Below are 19,145 nucleotides of genomic sequence, written 5' to 3' on the forward strand. Positions count from 1 at the left end.
TTATCTTCAATAGAATTGGCTATATCATCAGACATAGTATAACTGAATATATCACTACATAACAGTATTAATAAAAACACAATTTTGTATGTAGTATAAAAATTCAAAAACAGATAGTAATCAAGCCAGAATGGGTATCGTAATGAGTCTTGTCATCTTCAGTGTAATTGCCTAAATGCTCAGACTTGATACCATCAATCATACAAGTTTTGAATAAAATCTGTCAATACCAAACAGCAACAAAACAAACTAGATTTAACTAAGATCAGTCATGATAAACCAGTAGTAATACAGGGCTCCAAATTAAGCTAATAGAAATCAAGTTAACAGAAAATTAAAGATGATTACTGTGCAATATCCTGTTGTTTTGGAGATAGCTGTCTGTGCCCAAAATTCTAATGCAAGCAGACAAACTGGGACAGAATAAAATCTATCAAAGCAGAGTGGTGCTAGTAATACGGGTTTTAACTCTTTATACACTGTTAACAATATCTTCTGCAGTCTTTTTAAAGACCATTCCTCCCCTTTCACTTCCCTAGGGTGTACTGTGTATTTTTGGGTCTCCTAGACCCTCTGTTTTAAATTGGGGCGCGGGGGGGGGCAACCTGCCAATTACCTAAGTGGTTCCAAACCTTCTCCCTCCTGGACTTGATCCCTAATTATATTCCTTTGCCTATTAAAGCCTGTCTTTCTAACCTATCCACAAATACTGGTCTAGTTGCCCCTATTACTCTCTGGCTCCCTGTCCCATAGAGCATTGTTTTCCCATATTTGATTTTCAGTCCATATACCCTTTTTCAGATTAATTACATTTCCTATAAAGAGCATCTCAGTGGACTCTACCTCCTGATCTACTCTGTGATTCTCTTTTTTAAAATTTAGTGTATGAAGGCCATCTGTATGAGTTTATAACCAACCTTCTCTGCCTCATTTCTGTTGTGCTCTCTGTTTGCCATTAGTTGACTGCTTGTCTTCGTCATTCTACTTTCTGCTCCATTCATTGAGGCCTCTCTGCCACTGTTTCTGGAATCCTAGTATTTCTCTCTCTCTCTAGAATGCCCTGCAGTATTCTCTGTAGAGTTGGATTGGTGGTTGCGAATTTCCCAAGTTCCTCTTTGTCTTGGAAGGATCTTGTTTCTCCATTAATTTCTAGAGACAGATTTGCAGGATGTATCAATCTGGGCTGGAGGTTATTTTATTTCAGGACTTGGAATACTTCCCTCCAAGCTCTTCTTGATTTGATGCTTTGTTTCAAGAAGTCTGCTATAATTCTGATGGGCCTTCCTTTATAGGTGATCTGTTTCTTTACTCTGACAGCTTCTAATATTTTATACTGAATTTCTGGGATCTTGATTATTATATGCTTAGGTGTGCCTCTGTTTTGGTTGTAGGTGGCTGGAGTTCTGTATGCCTCATACAGAATATCATCTGAATCATCTGAATATCATTTCCTTTCCCTATGTTTGGGAAGTTTTCCTTAATTATTTCTGTGAATAGCCTTTGTAGTTCCTTTGTTTGTATCCCTGCTTCCTCATTCACATTCTTTTAAGTTATAGATCTCCTTATCTTCTAGCCTTTGTATTGTTACTGCTTGTTTCCTTGTTATTTTTAAAAAGTTTTTCCTTTCAGGATCCCACATTGCAAACCTGTCCTCCAGTTTGGATAATCTATCCTTAGTTTCTTTCAAGTAGTTTTGCCAGCTTTCAATGGAGTTTTTAATTTCCTGGTAATCTCTTTGAATCTGCTTCATGTATTCTATATTTTCTTTATATTCTTCATCAAATGGTTCTCTCTTTTGTGTTCCTCCATTCTTCCATCTGTGGCTTCTTGAGAGGTGTTGTTTAGCATTTCTTTTATTAATCTGTTTATATCTTGCTTTACTTGGTTAAATATTTCACTTTTGAACTCATTTATGAGGTCCTGAATATATTTCTTAATTTTTTTTTTGTCTTTTTCATTTTTATCGGTACCAGGGATCGAACTCACGACCGCCTGCTTGCAAGGCAGGTACTTATGCCGCTGAGCTAAATCCCCAGCCCCCCGAATATATTTCTTTATGTCCACTGATGCCATGTCTGATATTGCATGTTTGCTTTCCTCAATCTCTTTTGTATTTACCTTTCTGGGATCAATGTTCTCAGTGTTAGAGCTGGAGGCTTTTTCTTATTGTCTTACTTCTTGTTGTTTCCTCTTCTCGTATTTTTTGTTTCATCCATACAGGCCTTATAGGCTGCAGTCCCTTTTTGTTGATTCTGGTTCTTTCTGAAGCGAGTTGGCTAGGAGACCCTGCCTACTCCAGTGTGCTACTGAAATGTAAATAGGATCAAGTGTATGTTGGCCCTCCTCTCTGGTCAGCCAGCCTGCCTAGGCCTTCACTGAGCCTTAGGGTGCCCAGCCTGTAGGGAATTGGTCTGGGACACCCTACTGGTTCCCAGCCAGGGGCCGTAACCCAGGCCAAGCACATCTGACCAATCCTGTCTGGGAAGGGAACAACTGACTAAAGTCTCTGCAGTACCTTGTTTCTGCCAGTCCTGCCCAGTTCCAAGATGTCATTCCCTTTCCCATGGAAAGTTTTTATTCCTGACATTCACTGCAGGTCCATGAAGGTCCCCTACTGGCTCGGCTTTCTGTTGGTCTTGCCAATCCCCAAGCTCAGTGTGCCCACACCCCAGTGCAAGCACTGTCCAGAGAGTCCAAGTGGTAGGACCCGGGCAGTTCACTGAGTCGCAGTTGTGCGAGTTCGGGCATGCCAGCCAGTGCAGTTCTCTGGTTCGCTGCTCCCTTCTGCCCTTACGTCTCCTCACCAAGGCCTTCAGGCTTGCCAGCCACCAGCTTCACTGTGCCCATGCATCTCTGGGTTCCAGCAGTGCTTTGGGCACAGTGGGACCGGCTCCAGTGAGAGCGCTGCCAGCTACTGCCTTCTTCTGTTCAAGTTTTTCTTTTTAAAAATTCTGTGGGCTTCAGTTCTCACTTTAGTTTCTTCCTTGGTCAAGGGAATCTACGTCTCTCCTGCTTTTCCTTCTCCAGAATGCTATATTCCAGCATCTGGGCTGTTTCTCTCAGAGAGGCTCTTTAATTTGCTGCTTACTATTCCACCATCTTCCCAGATCTCCCATAAAAAGCATTTTGGAATTCCTTAAAATATCTAAATTATTGTTAGAATTATATACTTGTTAAATATACTTAGAATTTGTCATATAAAATAACTTCATCTATTATAAAAATTGAAAGATAAAATTTTCCTCTCTGAAAAACTTAAGAAAAAATGAGCAAATGGTTTGGTTACTCTTTACTTGCCCAAAAGCAGGATTTGAAGAAAAATAATTTCTTTAAGGCACTATTCAACAAACTAATCTGTGACACAAACAGAGAAATAAAATGATTCTTATTTTGGCTTACATGTAAAATGCTTTCATCATAAATTACTTGGTGGAGATTTAAATACAAATATTATGATTATACATTATCATATCAAGTATCCTATATGAATAAAATTATAAGTTCAGATATCTTAAATTATCAAATGTTTTAATGTTAAATATAGTTTGTAATACATAGGAAGCATCTCATTTAAAATCTTCAGATTTAGGGTATATTTCTGTAAATCAACATAAAGAACAAATCCTTAGATTTACACAGCAATTGCTTATTTCTCTGGGACATAACCTAACTAAACTTTCTTGGTGAATAATACTAATTTGCTTGGGTGCTAAAACCATCAGAAAATATTTTCAATAAAATTTTCCTACAGTGGATGTCACACTTCTCTGCTTTCAAGCAAAGTCTACTTAACTACTGCAGACATTCACTAGTGTGAGAGTGAGCAGTGTTTTTGTGTGGTTTGCACATCTTTTTCAAAGGTGGCTTATTATTACAGCGCTGTAGGAAATACACAGCTGCTTGGCCTTTCACTGATTTAACAGCCATAGGTTAAACCTCTTGAAATTTCCTGCCTCCTTCCCATATTCCTAAAATATAAGCTCTCTTTTTTAGAACCTCTTTTTGATATTTTTCCCCCATCTGGATCTAATTTGCCTTTGAGTGGGAAACTAGAGAACTAACCATACTAAGCTAGGAGACTTTCCAATGAGTGCAGTGTGACTTGTAAATGGACACAGTGACACCAATTTCAGCTGCTCAGAGAATGTTTTCCTTTCCCACCTGCTCTTCAAACTGTACAGAACTATGTACAAGCTGGGCATTCCTGCTCTATATAAGGAGTACTCCATCATACCACAGGGTCGGTCAAGAGGGCTCTGTCCTGAGCACTAACCCCTTGGGGTACAGTACAGGTCCCAGTTAAACTTTGCTCCAGAATTTATGATTCTTTACTTCCAGTAGAATCGGATGAGTAGGCTGCACAAGTAGCTGTTAAAAGTAGGGGCTACTAGCCACCGTGAGTTCCAAAAACCATTGGTGTAGATGTGTAATGATTTATGGAAAGCCTTAAGAGAGGCAGTGGAAGTTGCTGGAAGACTTTCGGAAAGCGGCCAAGAGGGCTACAAGCCTCAGCTGCTGAGGAGATGATGGGTGGCCAGAAGCTGCCAAGAGCCACAATAATAAGTGATGTCACAGTAAGGGCAGGGAGCCACTGGCACACAAAACCCTAACATCAAAGGGGGTACCATTTGCTGATTCGTGATTTCTATCTGAATTAAGCAAATGGACTCTTAACTGAGTGGTGACACTCCAATACAAGCACTTAATGTTCTGAAGTACACTGAATTAGCCAAATCCTATAAATGTCGGTATGCTGTATTTTCATTTGAAATATTTTTAAAGCTTTCCCTCTTTGCAAATGATCCTGAAAGACATAACCATTTCAGAGTCCCTCATCTACAGTGCAAGTGAGGCGCATTCAGTTGAGACTCCACCTGCCCAAGCAGCATTTTTCTGAGCCTTGGAGTACTGCTTTGAAGCAAATTCTTAGCTTCTGTAGTATCTTGCTACCTATGTGTACGTAATAAACTCAATCTATGCATCTTCTTGTATTTTAATATGTTCCATCTCACTGAACTCAGACAAGTTCATAATCAGTGAACAACGAACCTGCTTTACAGTTTAGCAAGAGAAAAATATTTTATTGCATAACAATGTGAATAAATTGAACATTATTAAACTATAATTAAAATGGTTAATGTGATAATTTTTTTTGAGACAGGCTGGTCTCCTAGTCCTCAGCTCAAGTGATTCTTACATTTCAGACTCCCAAGTAGCTAGAACCATAAAAGCACACCACCATAACAGGCTAAAAGGTAAATTTTACATGAGTTATACTTCACCATAATTAAAATTGTTTTCAAATGTGTGAACTTTATTGCATGCAATTTATATCTTGTTAAAATCTTTTATTAAAAAAAATCTCTTTTTTACCTCATGGGTCATTTAAAAGTGAGGTGTATAATCCACATATCTGGGGAATTTTCCAGCTAACTTTCAGTTGTTTTGGAAGAAATAGTCATGGACTTCTCTGAAATGTGTGTGGGTATTTCCTAGAAAAAATGTACACAGCATAATATTTTATAATTTCTTGGGGTTTAAAGAATTCTTGAAACATATGCTAAACTAACAATTCATATCCTAAGTTACTGAAAAACACTACAAAGATTGCCCAAGACAGAAAGAAGATTTTCTTGATTCTCATCACAGAGAGAACCTTTCCACATGCCACCATTTCTTGGTTGACCTTGTTTAGGTATGTTTCAGCAAACACTCCAAAATGGTTTCAACCCACTCTAGTCAGTCAGCTGTGTAAAACTATGCTAATTGTCTGATATAGCAAAGGATAATCAGACAGTTAACAGCTTTTAAGATACAAATGAACTCGTCTAACTCCACTGTTCTGAACTTGTTTGCACCCTAATGTTTCCAGAATGAAGTGTTAGTGTGTCCTCTCACTCTCTGTGTTTGTCCCTGGTGCCTTCCTATACCTTTTTCCTTACCACTGCAACTAAGGTGTTAGGTCTGAGAGAAGAAGGGGGAGGAGAAGAGGAAGAGAGGTGGAGAGAGAGGTGGAGGTCCGAGGTTGAGTTCCGTGGAAGGAGTGGAGTGGACGGCCGTGAAAGTAGTGGGCAGCGGTGGCTTTATTTCGGGAACACGGGGAGAGACCCTCCCCCCGCCGCCCCGGGCGCAGCCTCTCCACTGCACCCGGGGCCGTGGTTATCCCGGGGAGAGGAGACTGGCGCACTGGCTGCTGGAATCTGGCGATCTCTCTCTGACCGGAGATCTCTCTCTCTGGCGATCTCTCTCTCGGACGCGTGGCGTGGGGGAATATAAATAGCCTAAGCTTAGGGCAGTGCCCTAAGGCCATTAGAGATGTATAGGTATTTCATTGGCACACAGGTTTAGCTCCAGAAAGCAGGTTCCTAGGGAGGGGGTATAGGGTTACAGTCAAGTCTATAGGGGGCGGAGGGAGGCAGGAGTTTCTAACTTAGCTGCAGCCTTTCCTGGTTACAGTGTTCGGTCTGGGCCAGCAACTCTTTCATAAGGATCTCAACTCAGAATCATATCAGATGCTGGCAATGAAGAGACTCAGTCACCGTGTGATACTGCAGCCCAGTTCCTGAGCATTGTTTGGCCCTGGTCACTTAGCTAAGCAATCTTCCTTACAAAGGCTTCCTTACAGCAGCCCTAGGCAGCAAATACAGGTTTCCTATAGAATGATTTATTGACTATGGCTACAACTTCATTGCTTTGTGTATTTCTGTGTGTGTATGCGAAGAGGAGGTTCTCTGAACTAACTACAACTTAACTCTAGCTAAGTGTAGATAATATTTTCTCCTAGAAATATATTTTTAAATAGTATTACTTTGAGATCCACATCAAAGAATTAAATCACATTCCATACCTCAGAACAGGGTAGGACTACTAATATGCCTGAAAAGATATAAAAACTCTATAGCAGCAAAAAATTGACTAGGTAATTCAGAGGAAACCCCTCAATGAGAACATCTGGAAAAGTTGGATAATATTTTTAAAATTTCTTAATAACAAAGTTCTAACATAGCAATGAAAAATTATGGGGAAGGATCCAATTGCCCAATTTCTTTTCAAGCCACTGGCTAATATTTGTATTTCTTGAGATGGGTATAAGGATTCTATTTACTGAAGACTAAATAAATTCCAGATTTCGGAATAAAGAATAAAATAAATGAAAAACATTTTTTTCATGAGATAACAATAATTGTGGAAAGTATTTCTTTAAATATTATATGGTTATGGTTAAGGTAACGAAAACACGTTTAGGACACTAAATATTATAGAATATGATAAAGGGTCAACGTATACAGTGTCATTAAACAAAATCCTACAGAAAAGACTTATAACCAAGGACACTGATGTATGCCCATAATTCCAGATATTCAGGAGGTTACAGTAGGAGAATCAGAGGCCAGCTCGGGTAACAGAGCAAGTTAAAAACAAAACAAAAATGAAATACCAACAAAAAGGCTTTCTTTTTAAAAGTCACATGAACATATTAACATTAAAATCATTCAGTAAATTATTGTAGCAACGAATTTATCTTCTTTGAGTATGAAGCAAAGTCTCAAAACAATTACATACTTGAGGACTAAAATAAGAAAATTATACCTCTGGGAATAAAAAAAACCCATGAGCTCTCTTTTTCGTAGCTTGGCTTTGTGACAGACATACACGGCCCTATTCTTCACCTATGTTCGCACCCACATTATTTGCTAATAAGAAGTGTAGTGGGCCAGATTTACAGGACACTTTGTTTCCTGTGCTTCTACCTTCGTCCTGAGAGGCTGCTACAGGATTATAGGTATGCAGAAGAGGCTTACCTCTGCCAGAGCAACCTTGATCAAGACCGCCAGTCATATGAGCAAAGCCAGCTGGCTGTTTCCCTCTAGACCTGGTAAGCCCAAGCGATAAATGCGTCCAGTTTGCCACTCAGAGCTGTGTCTGTCTAGCATACATTATTTCTATGGCAACAGATAGCTAATGTAAACTTGGGCAGACAAAAACTCAAAACTTGGAAATTTTTACTTTCTCTTCTTGTCTCATGAGAAAAACCACTCTCATTGTTCTCTATCAACACTGCAACCTACTAACTTTAACATAAGCATGACAGTCCATCTATTACTCACCTGACGCAGCCCACAGAAATCAAACTTTGACAAGTCTGGGAAATATGTCAGAAAACTGTCTTACTGGAAGGAAGAAAGTGGTAACGCTAAGAGAGTTCAATGTTAAAACAGAGCAGAAGGCTATCTAAACAATCAAAGAGACGGTTAACTCAAAGGAGTGGGTGTTTGTATTATGGCTAATATACACTGGTTACAAGAAACCTTACGGATGCATTTCATCTGTTTGTGCATAATACAAGAGTGCTTCCAAGGGATTTCATATTTCTTTTTTTATTATTTACTTGAATGTGAATAAAACAAATCACTATCATTTTAACACTGCATGGAGTGGTACCCATGTAGAAAACTTTAAAATCTCCAATAAATAATCCTTATGAAACTAAACAAATTGAACTCATATATATCTATATCATCATTTGCATAATATTTATGTAAGTTTTTTTACATTAAAGAAACGTTAGGCAAGCAGTAATGCGAGTGAGCTATATCACTGGCCCAATTAAAGGAATGTCAAGTCTCCAAGTTACTTATGAAATTATACCAAGTATCAAGTATAGTTTACAAAGCCTTGAAACAAAACCCCACTATCCAAAACTACTGATTTCATAAACATTACTGACCTGCACTGAAATGGAAACCTTTCCTTAAAATGTCATTTCCAATTATTGTTTCAAATGGTCTGCAACTTAATTACATGTCAGTGTACTTTCTCAATAGTTCATAACACTTGATATTTACACTAAGATGCTAGATGTCTTTCCTTAAAACCCCCAGGTAATAGTAATTGCTGAAAAATGCCTAATAATTCACATTTAAAAAGGAATACTTATATTTGCCTATAATTTTATTACAAAAGTTTAAAACCCTACAAGTTAAAAAGGTCACAATAGTTCCCTAGTACAGTAATATTTTGATTTCCTTTTAACTGAGAGGACAAGGAAGAGCAGAGATTTAAAATTTCCATTATAAGGTCTAGTTACATCTTAAAAGTGCCTATTTCAGACTATACAAACAAATGCCCACTATTTCACCATTAAATAATTCATTGAAGTAAATCATAAAATGTTATGGTATATGATTAATAGATATGTGTGTACATGCTTGTGTGTTTTGAACACAAAAGTTTACTTAGTGAACTGATTATAACTTTACAAATTTTACTTAGTGAGATGATTATAACTTCAAAAATGCTGCCAGGCAAAAAGAATAAGGATTTTAAAATGAAAGTTTAAAGAGCACTGATCTCATTTTTAGAAAAGAAAACCTAGGAAGCTGATATTCATGACACATTTTGCAAAAGAAGATAGAAACCCCACTGCTTAGAACTCACATGTGAGAATTCAATGCTAATCCTGGTTACTTTAAAATTGAACTAAGTTATCATATAAGTATTAAGGGCATAGCCAGGCGTGGTGGCTCATGCCTGTAATCCCAGCACTCGGGAGGCTGAGGCAGGAGGACCATTGCGAGTTCGAGACCAGCCTGGGCTACAAAGTGAGTTCAAGGCCAGCCTGAACTGCATAGCGAGACCCTATCTCAAAAAGACAAAAAAAAAAAAAAAGTATTAAGGGCATAGATTTTAAATAAATGCTGAGACACACAAGTCACCTATCACATATGGATTAAAATAGTAGATATAGATCTCTATCATGTTGTAAAATGAGTTAAGTATACCACAAAATAGCATGTATTACACAATCATGTTTTTATTAAATAAAAAAGATGTCATATTTGCACATGGATACAAGTCAGGAGAGTGGTTTTTTTGAGACAGGATTTCCCTCTGTAGTCCAGGATGGCCTTGACCTCACTATGTAGCCTAGGCTGGCCTTGACTGGAGGCAATCTTTCTGCCTCAGCCTCCCAAGTACTGGGATTACAGGCATGCACCAAAATGTGCAGCTAGTTTTAAAGCTCAAAGTCTGGTCTGGGTTGAATGTTAGCTGCTACACTTGTTCACTGGTATTCTACATTTAGTTGTACTGGTCATACTAATAATCTTTCTCAGCCTCGATTTCATTTTGTACATTTTGTAGCAATAGACATTAATACTCTCATTTCACAATGATACTTATAAAACAGATAATACATATAAATGGATTGGTATAGTCCCTGATTCACTGTATGTGCTTTAAAATGGTACTTACTACCCTACTTGTAAAACTGAATTGTTTGAGTTGGGCATGATGGTGTACGCCTGTAATGCTAACACTCTAGAGGCTGAGGCAGAAGGATCATCATGATTTCCAGATCAGACTAGGTTGTGTAGTGAGTTCAAGGCCAGCTGGAACTACACAGTAACACAGTGACATCCTTGTCTCAAAAAAAAACAAAAAACAAATGAACTGTTTGGTTTGGTATCATTTCAGATTCAGAAGAAAACGGAATTTGTCCTTGCAGAGCTATAGATATGTATGACATATACTTTTGATAACTAATAACAAAAACCCTTATAGGAAAATACATACATAATGATAAAAATATTCTCCAACTTATTATTATAAGCATATAAGTGTATTTTATTTATAATTTATTAGTTTACTTTACTACATGTCAGAATACTACAATCAGTCTGGGAAACCCTTTTGTGAGACTTTCTCTTGATGCAAAACTAAGGCTGTAATTAAGCATATTAAAATTCTTGGTAGCCAAGAAACTTCTAATTTTTAGAAAAATAAATTTAGGACTCAGAAAGCGGCTCGTTGTATATTTTAGGTTGTATTTTTAAGTTATCCCTTCTGAACATATGCCTTTAAATTTCTAGCTTTCTTTTATCTCACACTTGAACATTCCATTAATGATTTAATTTCTGTCACTTCTTAACTTTATGGATTTCAGGCTTACATTTTTCATTTACAAAAATAATCTATTTAGGGCTGGGGATTTAGCTCAGCGGCATAAGCACCTTGCAAGCAGGCAGTCGTGAGTTCGATGCCCAGTACCGATAAAAATGAAAAAGACAAAAAAAAAAAAAAAATCTATTTATTTATTTTTAGTGTTGGAGATCAAAACTTACAACCTTGCACTTGCCAGGTAGATGCTTATGCCACTGAGCTAAATCCCTAGCTCAGAATCCCCTATTTAAAGATAGTGCTTTAATCCTAAATCTCAGGTTAGCACTTTCTTTATATAGTTACTTTATTTAAAAATTTCTAGTCCTTCTTCAACAAAAATCTTAGTATTGAACTGTTTTCTTCCCAATGTTTTTAGTGAAACCATTCCAGAGGAGTAACGTTGAATGATCAAAGGCAACAAGCCAAATTTAAAAAAAAATTTTTTAAATTATGGGGTTAGGGATATAGCTCAGCAGCACAGCACCTATCTGGCAAGTGTGAGGTCATGAGTTCAATTCTCAGTACCAAAAAACAAAGAGACAAAACCAAGAATAGCAGAAATGGTATTAGTAGTAGCTAAGAAATAAATACTAACAGTGAAATGTTATTTCAGCCATTAGTTGCTAATATATTTTATAATACATTAGCATTGTATTATTGTTTAATGCTCACGCCTTTATGTACCTAAATGAAAGCTGAAAAGTAAAGTTATTGGGGGGAGGGGTAAATTCTAATAAAGAATGGAAAAGGCCAATAACTTTCCATTAACCTTCAGCGCTGCAGGGTAAGCAGCCCTGAGCAATTTAGGGCCACAACTATATAATCAGAAATATCATGCAATAATGTTAGTGAAAATGCGTTATTTTTATTTTTGCAAAGCCTTTTTGGTCACAACATTAATCAAAATCACATGGTGCCATTATTGCCCCTCCTTCACCCCATCATATCCTGCCACATCTCCAAAGCAAAATTCATTCTATGTGTGTTGATTCTTTCTGTCCTCTGGGTGACTGTAGCATAGAATTTTTATTTTATATCTTCAGTAGTTACACTAACCTGTAGTAGATAATATTTTGTGAATTATTTATAACCATTTTTTAAAGCAATGAACATTATAATAAAGCATCTACAAGCAAAGTTGGGAGAGAAAAATTAGTCATCTAATTGTCTATAAAGAGCTCTTATGTCTTTACATGGCTATTTCTCAATAAACAAGGTTGTTTTTTTTTTTTTTAAAAAAAAGATGTCTATAAATTACTGTCAAGATTACAAAATCAACTGAATGTTAAATAGCACCATACAGGCAAACAAAATTTGGCCTTCCATTGGGAATGAAATAGGAAGGCCCACATCAACAAGCATCATTTTATACAAATTATTTCAGTTTAATTTGTCAACAAGCTACCCTAAAAGTTATAATAGAACCCACTGGAACAACTAAGATACAGGAAAAAAACAGATTACTTCATTTATTATGATGTTAGATATAATTAGTTGAGTATTGTATAATTAATTTAAACAAAATTAAAGTTTAGAAATAAGAGGTACCACTTACAAGCTGCTCCGATTTTACACCATATAACTGGATGGTCTTTGCCACATTTTTTGACACAGCTAATGTGAGGTTTGCATCAACAGCAGCTACATTTAGTTCACTAGAGAAAAGAGGCAGATTTTAATCATTATCAATATAGTTCATCACCAAAGCACACAGCAACATATAACCCAAGTTGGATAGCGATGTGGTGATTTTTTTATAGATTTTCTGACTGCTCCCACAACTTGGTCACAGTTTCATTTTTCCTCCTAAATTCAGCTTTAGAGAATAGTGCTTTGAGATGCTTTTGTTAATTATCAGTTTCTCATTAATTAAGAACACATCATGTGTGAGTTCAGTCTGTGATTAAGAGTAAATTGTATACGGATTTTTAAAGTAGCACACTTGCTAATATTGATAAGTGCACTTAGAGACACTGCATATCATAGACATGTGCAAGGAAAAAACAGTTCTTAAATGGAAATGATGACCTTGGAGGGACATGTGCCAAAAATATAAATTACACATGATATATAAAGATACTCATTTTCTATAGAAAATATGCCAATTTTCATATTCTGTGTAACGTGCTTTTAAAAAATGTATCAAATGCATAATGGCAATAATTTGAAATCTTAAAAATGTAAATTCTTGAAGCATTTTTTTGCTGTTTCATGTTCAATGCTGAATTGAGATATTTGATTTGATCTCCCCCCAAAAAACCCAATGTAGGGCTAGAGGTTTAGCTCGGCGGCATAAGCGCCTGCCTTGCAAGTAGGCAGTCGTGAGTTTGATCCCCGGTACTGATAAAAATGGAAAAAGACAAAAAAAAAGACCCTCTTGCTTTCAAAACCCAATGTAACAATGTTACAATTGGAACAATGACCAAGGATGCTAGAAGTTTAGAAGTGCATATAAAATGCCTTTTCATGTGGTACCGACACTAATTTTATTAATATTCATTTTTAAATCATATTAAACACTGGCAAAAGTATTCTTCTTCTTCTTCTTTTTTTTTGTCCTTTTGAGATAGGGTCTCGCTATGCAGTTCAGGCTGGCCTTGAGCTCAGCCCAGGCTGGCCTCGAACTTGCAACGATCCTCCTGCCTCAGCTTCCCGAGCGCTGGGATTACAAGTGTGAGCCACCACACCCGGCAGAAGTATTCTTCATGCTCCACATTACATCTGATTGATTTAGAATACAAATTTGAAGATAGTGGCTGCATAGAGGCATGGGAAGACATTTCTTTAACATTTATATAAAGAGGTCAAAGAGCTTGAGTTGACTTTAGGGTAATTTTTATCATTAGCACACTAAACAGATGACAGAGACATAAGAGTGAAAATCTAGAGTCAAGATAATAGGGAGAGGTTTGGGACCAAGATGGTGGGAAGTTTAGACCATATTTATACATGTTTATAGCTTAAGATAGGCTTATATATATTACACTTATGATTTTTAAAAAATATTTTCTCTTCCAGCAATCAGAGCCACTATCTTCAAATTTGTATTCTAAAAGAATTACAGTTCTATACCTGGGTCCTATATTGCCCAGCCACTATTTTTACTCTACAAAATATTCGCTTCAAATGTACAGACTTAGTGTTATGACAACAGCTGTTAGGTATGACAGGGCTGATATAGTCTCAGCTGCAAACCAAAGTGGATGACTGCTAATTGCACACGTCTAAAGGCAGCAGGACAATTACATTGTCTGTAATCACTCAGGTGGCACCTCTGTAGGACACCTCCTTTTAGTTTTAAAAGCTGCCACATTCATTTAGGAAGCTTAAAATAGCAAACACAAGTAGGCTAATCAGGATCAGAATCTTGTTGCTGCTATCAAGCACTTTCTGCATTTAAAATAAAAAATATTAAATTCTATGTTTTAGTTTCTTAATTTGCATTAATTATTTTCATACTTTTCTGTATAATATTAGAAATATACTATGGTGTGAAAAGGTAGGCTTACTTTACATCCTTGGTAAAATGGAATAATTACACTATTTTTAGACTATCTTTGAATGGTTTTATTAACTGGAATCTCAAGTACTTACAATGCGTGCACTCATTAACTGCAAAACTCTTGACTTAATTGCACACCTAATTACTTGAATAATTTGAGTTAAATTTAAAATGTACTGCTATCAGACATCACTAACAAATATGGAGACATGTTATAACATATTCTTAAACAAAAAATACATACCTTGCTATAGTTTTAATGATCACATCAAGTTCATCAGAGGAAGGAGGATTACGCCCACCAGGGGGGAAAACCAAGTTGATAGGATCAAAGAGTCGAGATAAAGATTTTGAGAGATAAGCAGCCTCATAAGGTTGCAGTGAGTCTTTCAAAGCCTTTTCTGGACTGTGGAAACAAGATTTTTTTAAAAAGTTCTATAAAACTGATAGTGCATCAGGCAATAAATTCCTTTTCAAAAATGTATCTCCTATACAAAATGTAACTATAAAAAATGACTTGTTTTAAAATGTACAAATATAGCTACAAACGTATTTCATAATTAAAGATTTGTTAAAGATCATAAAAATATTTTTGTTTACACATCTATACATAAGCCCTAGCAATACATGTAATACAGTATGTACCAGTACCGAATATATTATCTGTCACTGGAAAGCAAAAGGATAAAAGTGTAAGAGCCTATTAATCCTGATAGAAGCTATGCCTTTACTTAGGGAATCCAACATCCAGAGTATTCAGAACATGTAAGAGCGGCAGGCTTGCAGAGACCTGCTCTGGCAGGTCAGCCCTTTTCCCCACAGTGCTGTCTGCCACAAACCTCACTGACTGCCAGGGACGGGCACAGATTCTTACAGTTTTCCCTTTTGTGTTACTACTAATAAGAATGAAGGCAAAATAAAAGGTTTTTATTAAAGTCTTATCACATAAATACACTCGATTGGAGTTCTAATTTGCTTTCACAATATTCTTCATAAAATAAAACTTAATTTATTCAATACTTCTTTCCCCTTTTCAACAGTTCCTCTAGATTCTCATTTGGCAGTCAAACGATTGGATCTTATAATTTTCCTTTGACTATTACTATTAAATGTCTATAACCATTATTTCTATGTATTTCTGTACTCCCATAATTCCATAATTTTTTTATATCTTCTGTTTATAACCCTTTTACCAGCCTCTCCACTGTCCTTTTTTTTTTTTTTTTTAAAGAATGGTTCCTTTTATCCTGAATGTTAACCTTGACAAGATCTGACCTGTTCCCTTACATACACGAAATCTGGCTTTTGCTTTCTCTCACCCTTCTGGTCAACTGACAAGCCTACAGGTCAGAAGGCTCTTGGCTCCTATTTTATAATTCCATAGTTATCTCTTAATACTTTCTCACTCAAGAACTATTCCACTCAGCACCTGTATGCTGAGAATACAATGCACCAAGCACTTTGACAAGTGCTGGGAAGATACAGATTAAGAGTACTGTATAATCTAGTGAACAAAATGTGCAGGTTAAGTGCAAATTGTGTAATTTTTATAACAGCTGAAGATACAAAGAGAACTAGTATCTAAACCTGTCTCATGCAATCCTCTAAGTTCATGCCATCTATATAAATGTATTTTCTGTGTCTACTCCTGCCACCTACTAACCTTAGGAAGCCTCTTCTCTCTTCTATAGAAATTTTGGCCCTGAATTTGAGTTAATAACATTCTCCTTATTCTTCAAATAAGCTGCAAAAATTCTTGGTGATTACAATGTCAAAATAAGCAACTTTTTACAACCTGTCCTGTGTTATAAGTCTATATTTAGTACAGTGACCTTTAAAAAAAAACCCACCAAACTCTACCATGGAGCTTACTAATTTTGAACTGTTCCACCTGTAAGATCTCCAAATTCAAAGACAACTTTCCATATGCCAGACCTTCTATCTCTTTTCTTCCTGCAATATTGAGTCTCTACAATATGCCAAGTATTTCCTAGGTATAGGCAAATCAGTGTGATCTCAATTTCAAAAAAATGTCCCAGCCTTTTAAAGTTTACAAGCTAACAGATGATACAAAAAATAAATTTAATGAGTTTAATATGGATTCTGATAGCAGTAAGTGCTAAAAGAAAAATAAAGCAAGGAAGATAGCATATAGGTTTAAGCTGCTTTTTAAATCCAAATTTTAGGAAGGAACGTGGCAAGAGAAGGCTTACTAAGTTTTCCCTGTATAATAAAAACAAAGACATTTTCCTTAGACTCAGGTAACATGGAACAAACCCATGTTTTCTTCTTTGCCTTCTAGTCTTTCTCAAAGACTAGTTTAAGTCTATTCTGTCAGATTCTTTATTACCTTCATAATTTTTTTATTTCATAGACTATGGGCCCTACTTCATTTCCTCATCAGCATCTTCCTGAATTTAGTCTCCAAAGAGTGATAATTATGTCTCAGTCTAAACACTGGATTTTCTTCTATTTTAGTCCCCCTCCTCATTGAGATTACCACTTTTCTTTTTCTTAAAATTAAGAGGAAACAATTCCTTAATATCACTCATGAGTCTACGGAACATTCTTCTTATAAGGGATATGGTAAGAATCTGCTGTGTTTTTATTAGCCTTTCTACAATTAATATGAATCTAGTGTTTAAAGAAAGGTGCAAAAGACAATCTCTTTATCTGGTGCTCAAATAGAAATTTAAAAATACTCTTTCAAATACTGGTATACTGATTTCCAATGTGACTCCTAAATATGGCTACATTATGATATTTTATGTGTGATCTGAGAAATTTTATGAGGGTAGTTTTGATTATGAAGTTTTTTCTTACTACACTGAAAACCTGTCCTAGGATGATCTATTTCCCTTGCAGCTTCTGAACAAGTGAGATCTTATTATGTCACATTTATGTAAATCGCCTATCAATAATAATGCTAATTTGATGTAATTACAGGTCATTAAATATGAATTAAAAGACAATGACCACATATGTTCATCTCCTAGCTTCTAATTATACCACTTAATGTTATACATTAACAGTGATACTAGCAAGAGCTGAATATGCACCTTAGGGTGAAATTTGACCTTTTAGATAAGTCTTATAAAGTCTCTTAAAGTATATAAATTTAAAAAATCATTACAAACATTTGTATGTTTAGTGTATTCCCAAATTCTAATTTATAACACAAATTTAAGAAAAACAAACATCCTTTACATTTCCACAAACAACTCATATTAAACAAACATACTCATAATCTGGCTTTTTTGGCAGGAATATATCTTGTTTATCATCTTCCACGTTTTGCACGTCAACATAGAGGTCTGCAGCTCCACTCCCATTAAAGTTTCCTTGTATACTTTGACTATACTGTTGAAGACGCTTCCACAAATCATTGTAAAGACGTAATAATTTAGGGTATTCTCCTTCAAAGGCCTGTTTCAAAAACATAGACGCTGCCAACCAAAATTAATAGCATAGGTTAGATAAATGGTAAAGCAATAAAAAGTAGTAAAAGTGCTTCTTTTACATACAAAATGATGTTACAAATAGATCAGTAGTAAAACACAAAACCAAGACATGATCCAATGTGTTTTTTAAAATAATGCTTTGGTAACATTGCTTTTCCACTTACATGATTACTTTGGTATAAACAGACACATTTACAATTACAAGAAAAGAGATCACCCAACTAACTTAAATTTACATTTATGCAATGCTTCATCCAAAATAACAAAAACATATTCTCTTCAAATATGTGTGGAATATTCTCCAAGATCAGCAATACTTGAGTTTCAAGTCCTACACAGCATATCCTAAGTAAATATGTTTTTAAAAATTAGAAATGACTAACAAAAAGATACCTGAAAAACTCTTAACTTTAAAAAGTGATTCTAAGTCATAGATCAAAAAATGAAACCAAGAGGGAAATGCAAAAGTATTTTCCACTGAATGAAAATTATAATACAGGTAAAATTTGTGGGATGTCATTAAAGGAGTACATACTCCAAAATAGAGGGGAAAAAGCCACCAAATAAACAGAAGAAAGAAAAACATATCATGGATTATCAATGAAAGAGAAAACAGGAGGACAATGCACTAGTTCAGAAACACTGGAACCAAAACCTTATTCCCTGAAAAGATGAGTAACTTTGACAAACTTCTCGCCTAATGAATTATGAAAAGAGAAGAGAAACAATCTAACCACATGAAAAGTAAGAGTTATTCTTATTGCATATCCTTTATATACTAAGAAAACAAATAAATTATAAAAAAGTTTTATGCCCATCAATTTGAAAACTTTCATGAAATGTATAAATTCCTTGAGGGATACAAACTATGGAAGTTCACTCAGTAACAAAATCAATGGTCTGTATTTACTGGAATTCTTTTAGTTAAAAATCTTTCAGAAGATAACTACACGCAGCTGACTTCAGTGGCAAATTCTATCAGACAGTTTAAGGAAGAAATACTACTGTCAATTCTACAACAATTCCCAAGGCTAGCATTATCCTGATATCAAAACCAAAGACAGTAAAAGAAAAAAATGATAAATACTATAGGATAGTATTTCTCACAAATATAGATACAAAAATTATGAATCAAACTTCAGCAATTCCAAAAACATAAAAGAAAAAAAGATGCTGGGGCTGGGGATTTAGCTCAGCGGCATAAGTGCCTGCCTAGCAAGCAGGCAGTCCTGAGTTCCATC

General features: G+C 35.8%; 1 protein-coding gene across 1 annotated transcript in view; it reads right to left on the bottom strand.

Moving 5' to 3' along the window:
• Cog5 (component of oligomeric golgi complex 5) overlaps positions 1–19,145 on the bottom strand; it is a 288,720-nt gene that overhangs the window by 48,677 nt on the left and 220,898 nt on the right. The window contains exons 12-14 of the mRNA XM_013152408.3: positions 17,685–17,889; positions 14,688–14,849; positions 12,497–12,596 (exon numbers count right to left, since the gene is read on the bottom strand). Coding sequence (XP_013007862.3) covers positions 12,497–12,596; positions 14,688–14,849; positions 17,685–17,889 — 467 coding nt within the window. The remainder of the gene's footprint in view (positions 1–12,496; positions 12,597–14,687; positions 14,850–17,684; positions 17,890–19,145) is intronic.

Source organism: Cavia porcellus, unplaced genomic scaffold (assembly GCF_034190915.1).
Source record: "Cavia porcellus strain 051 isolate PalLab524CR breed Dunkin Hartley unplaced genomic scaffold, mCavPor4.1 scaffold_2, whole genome shotgun sequence".
Taxonomy (NCBI): Eukaryota; Metazoa; Chordata; class Mammalia; order Rodentia; family Caviidae; genus Cavia; species Cavia porcellus.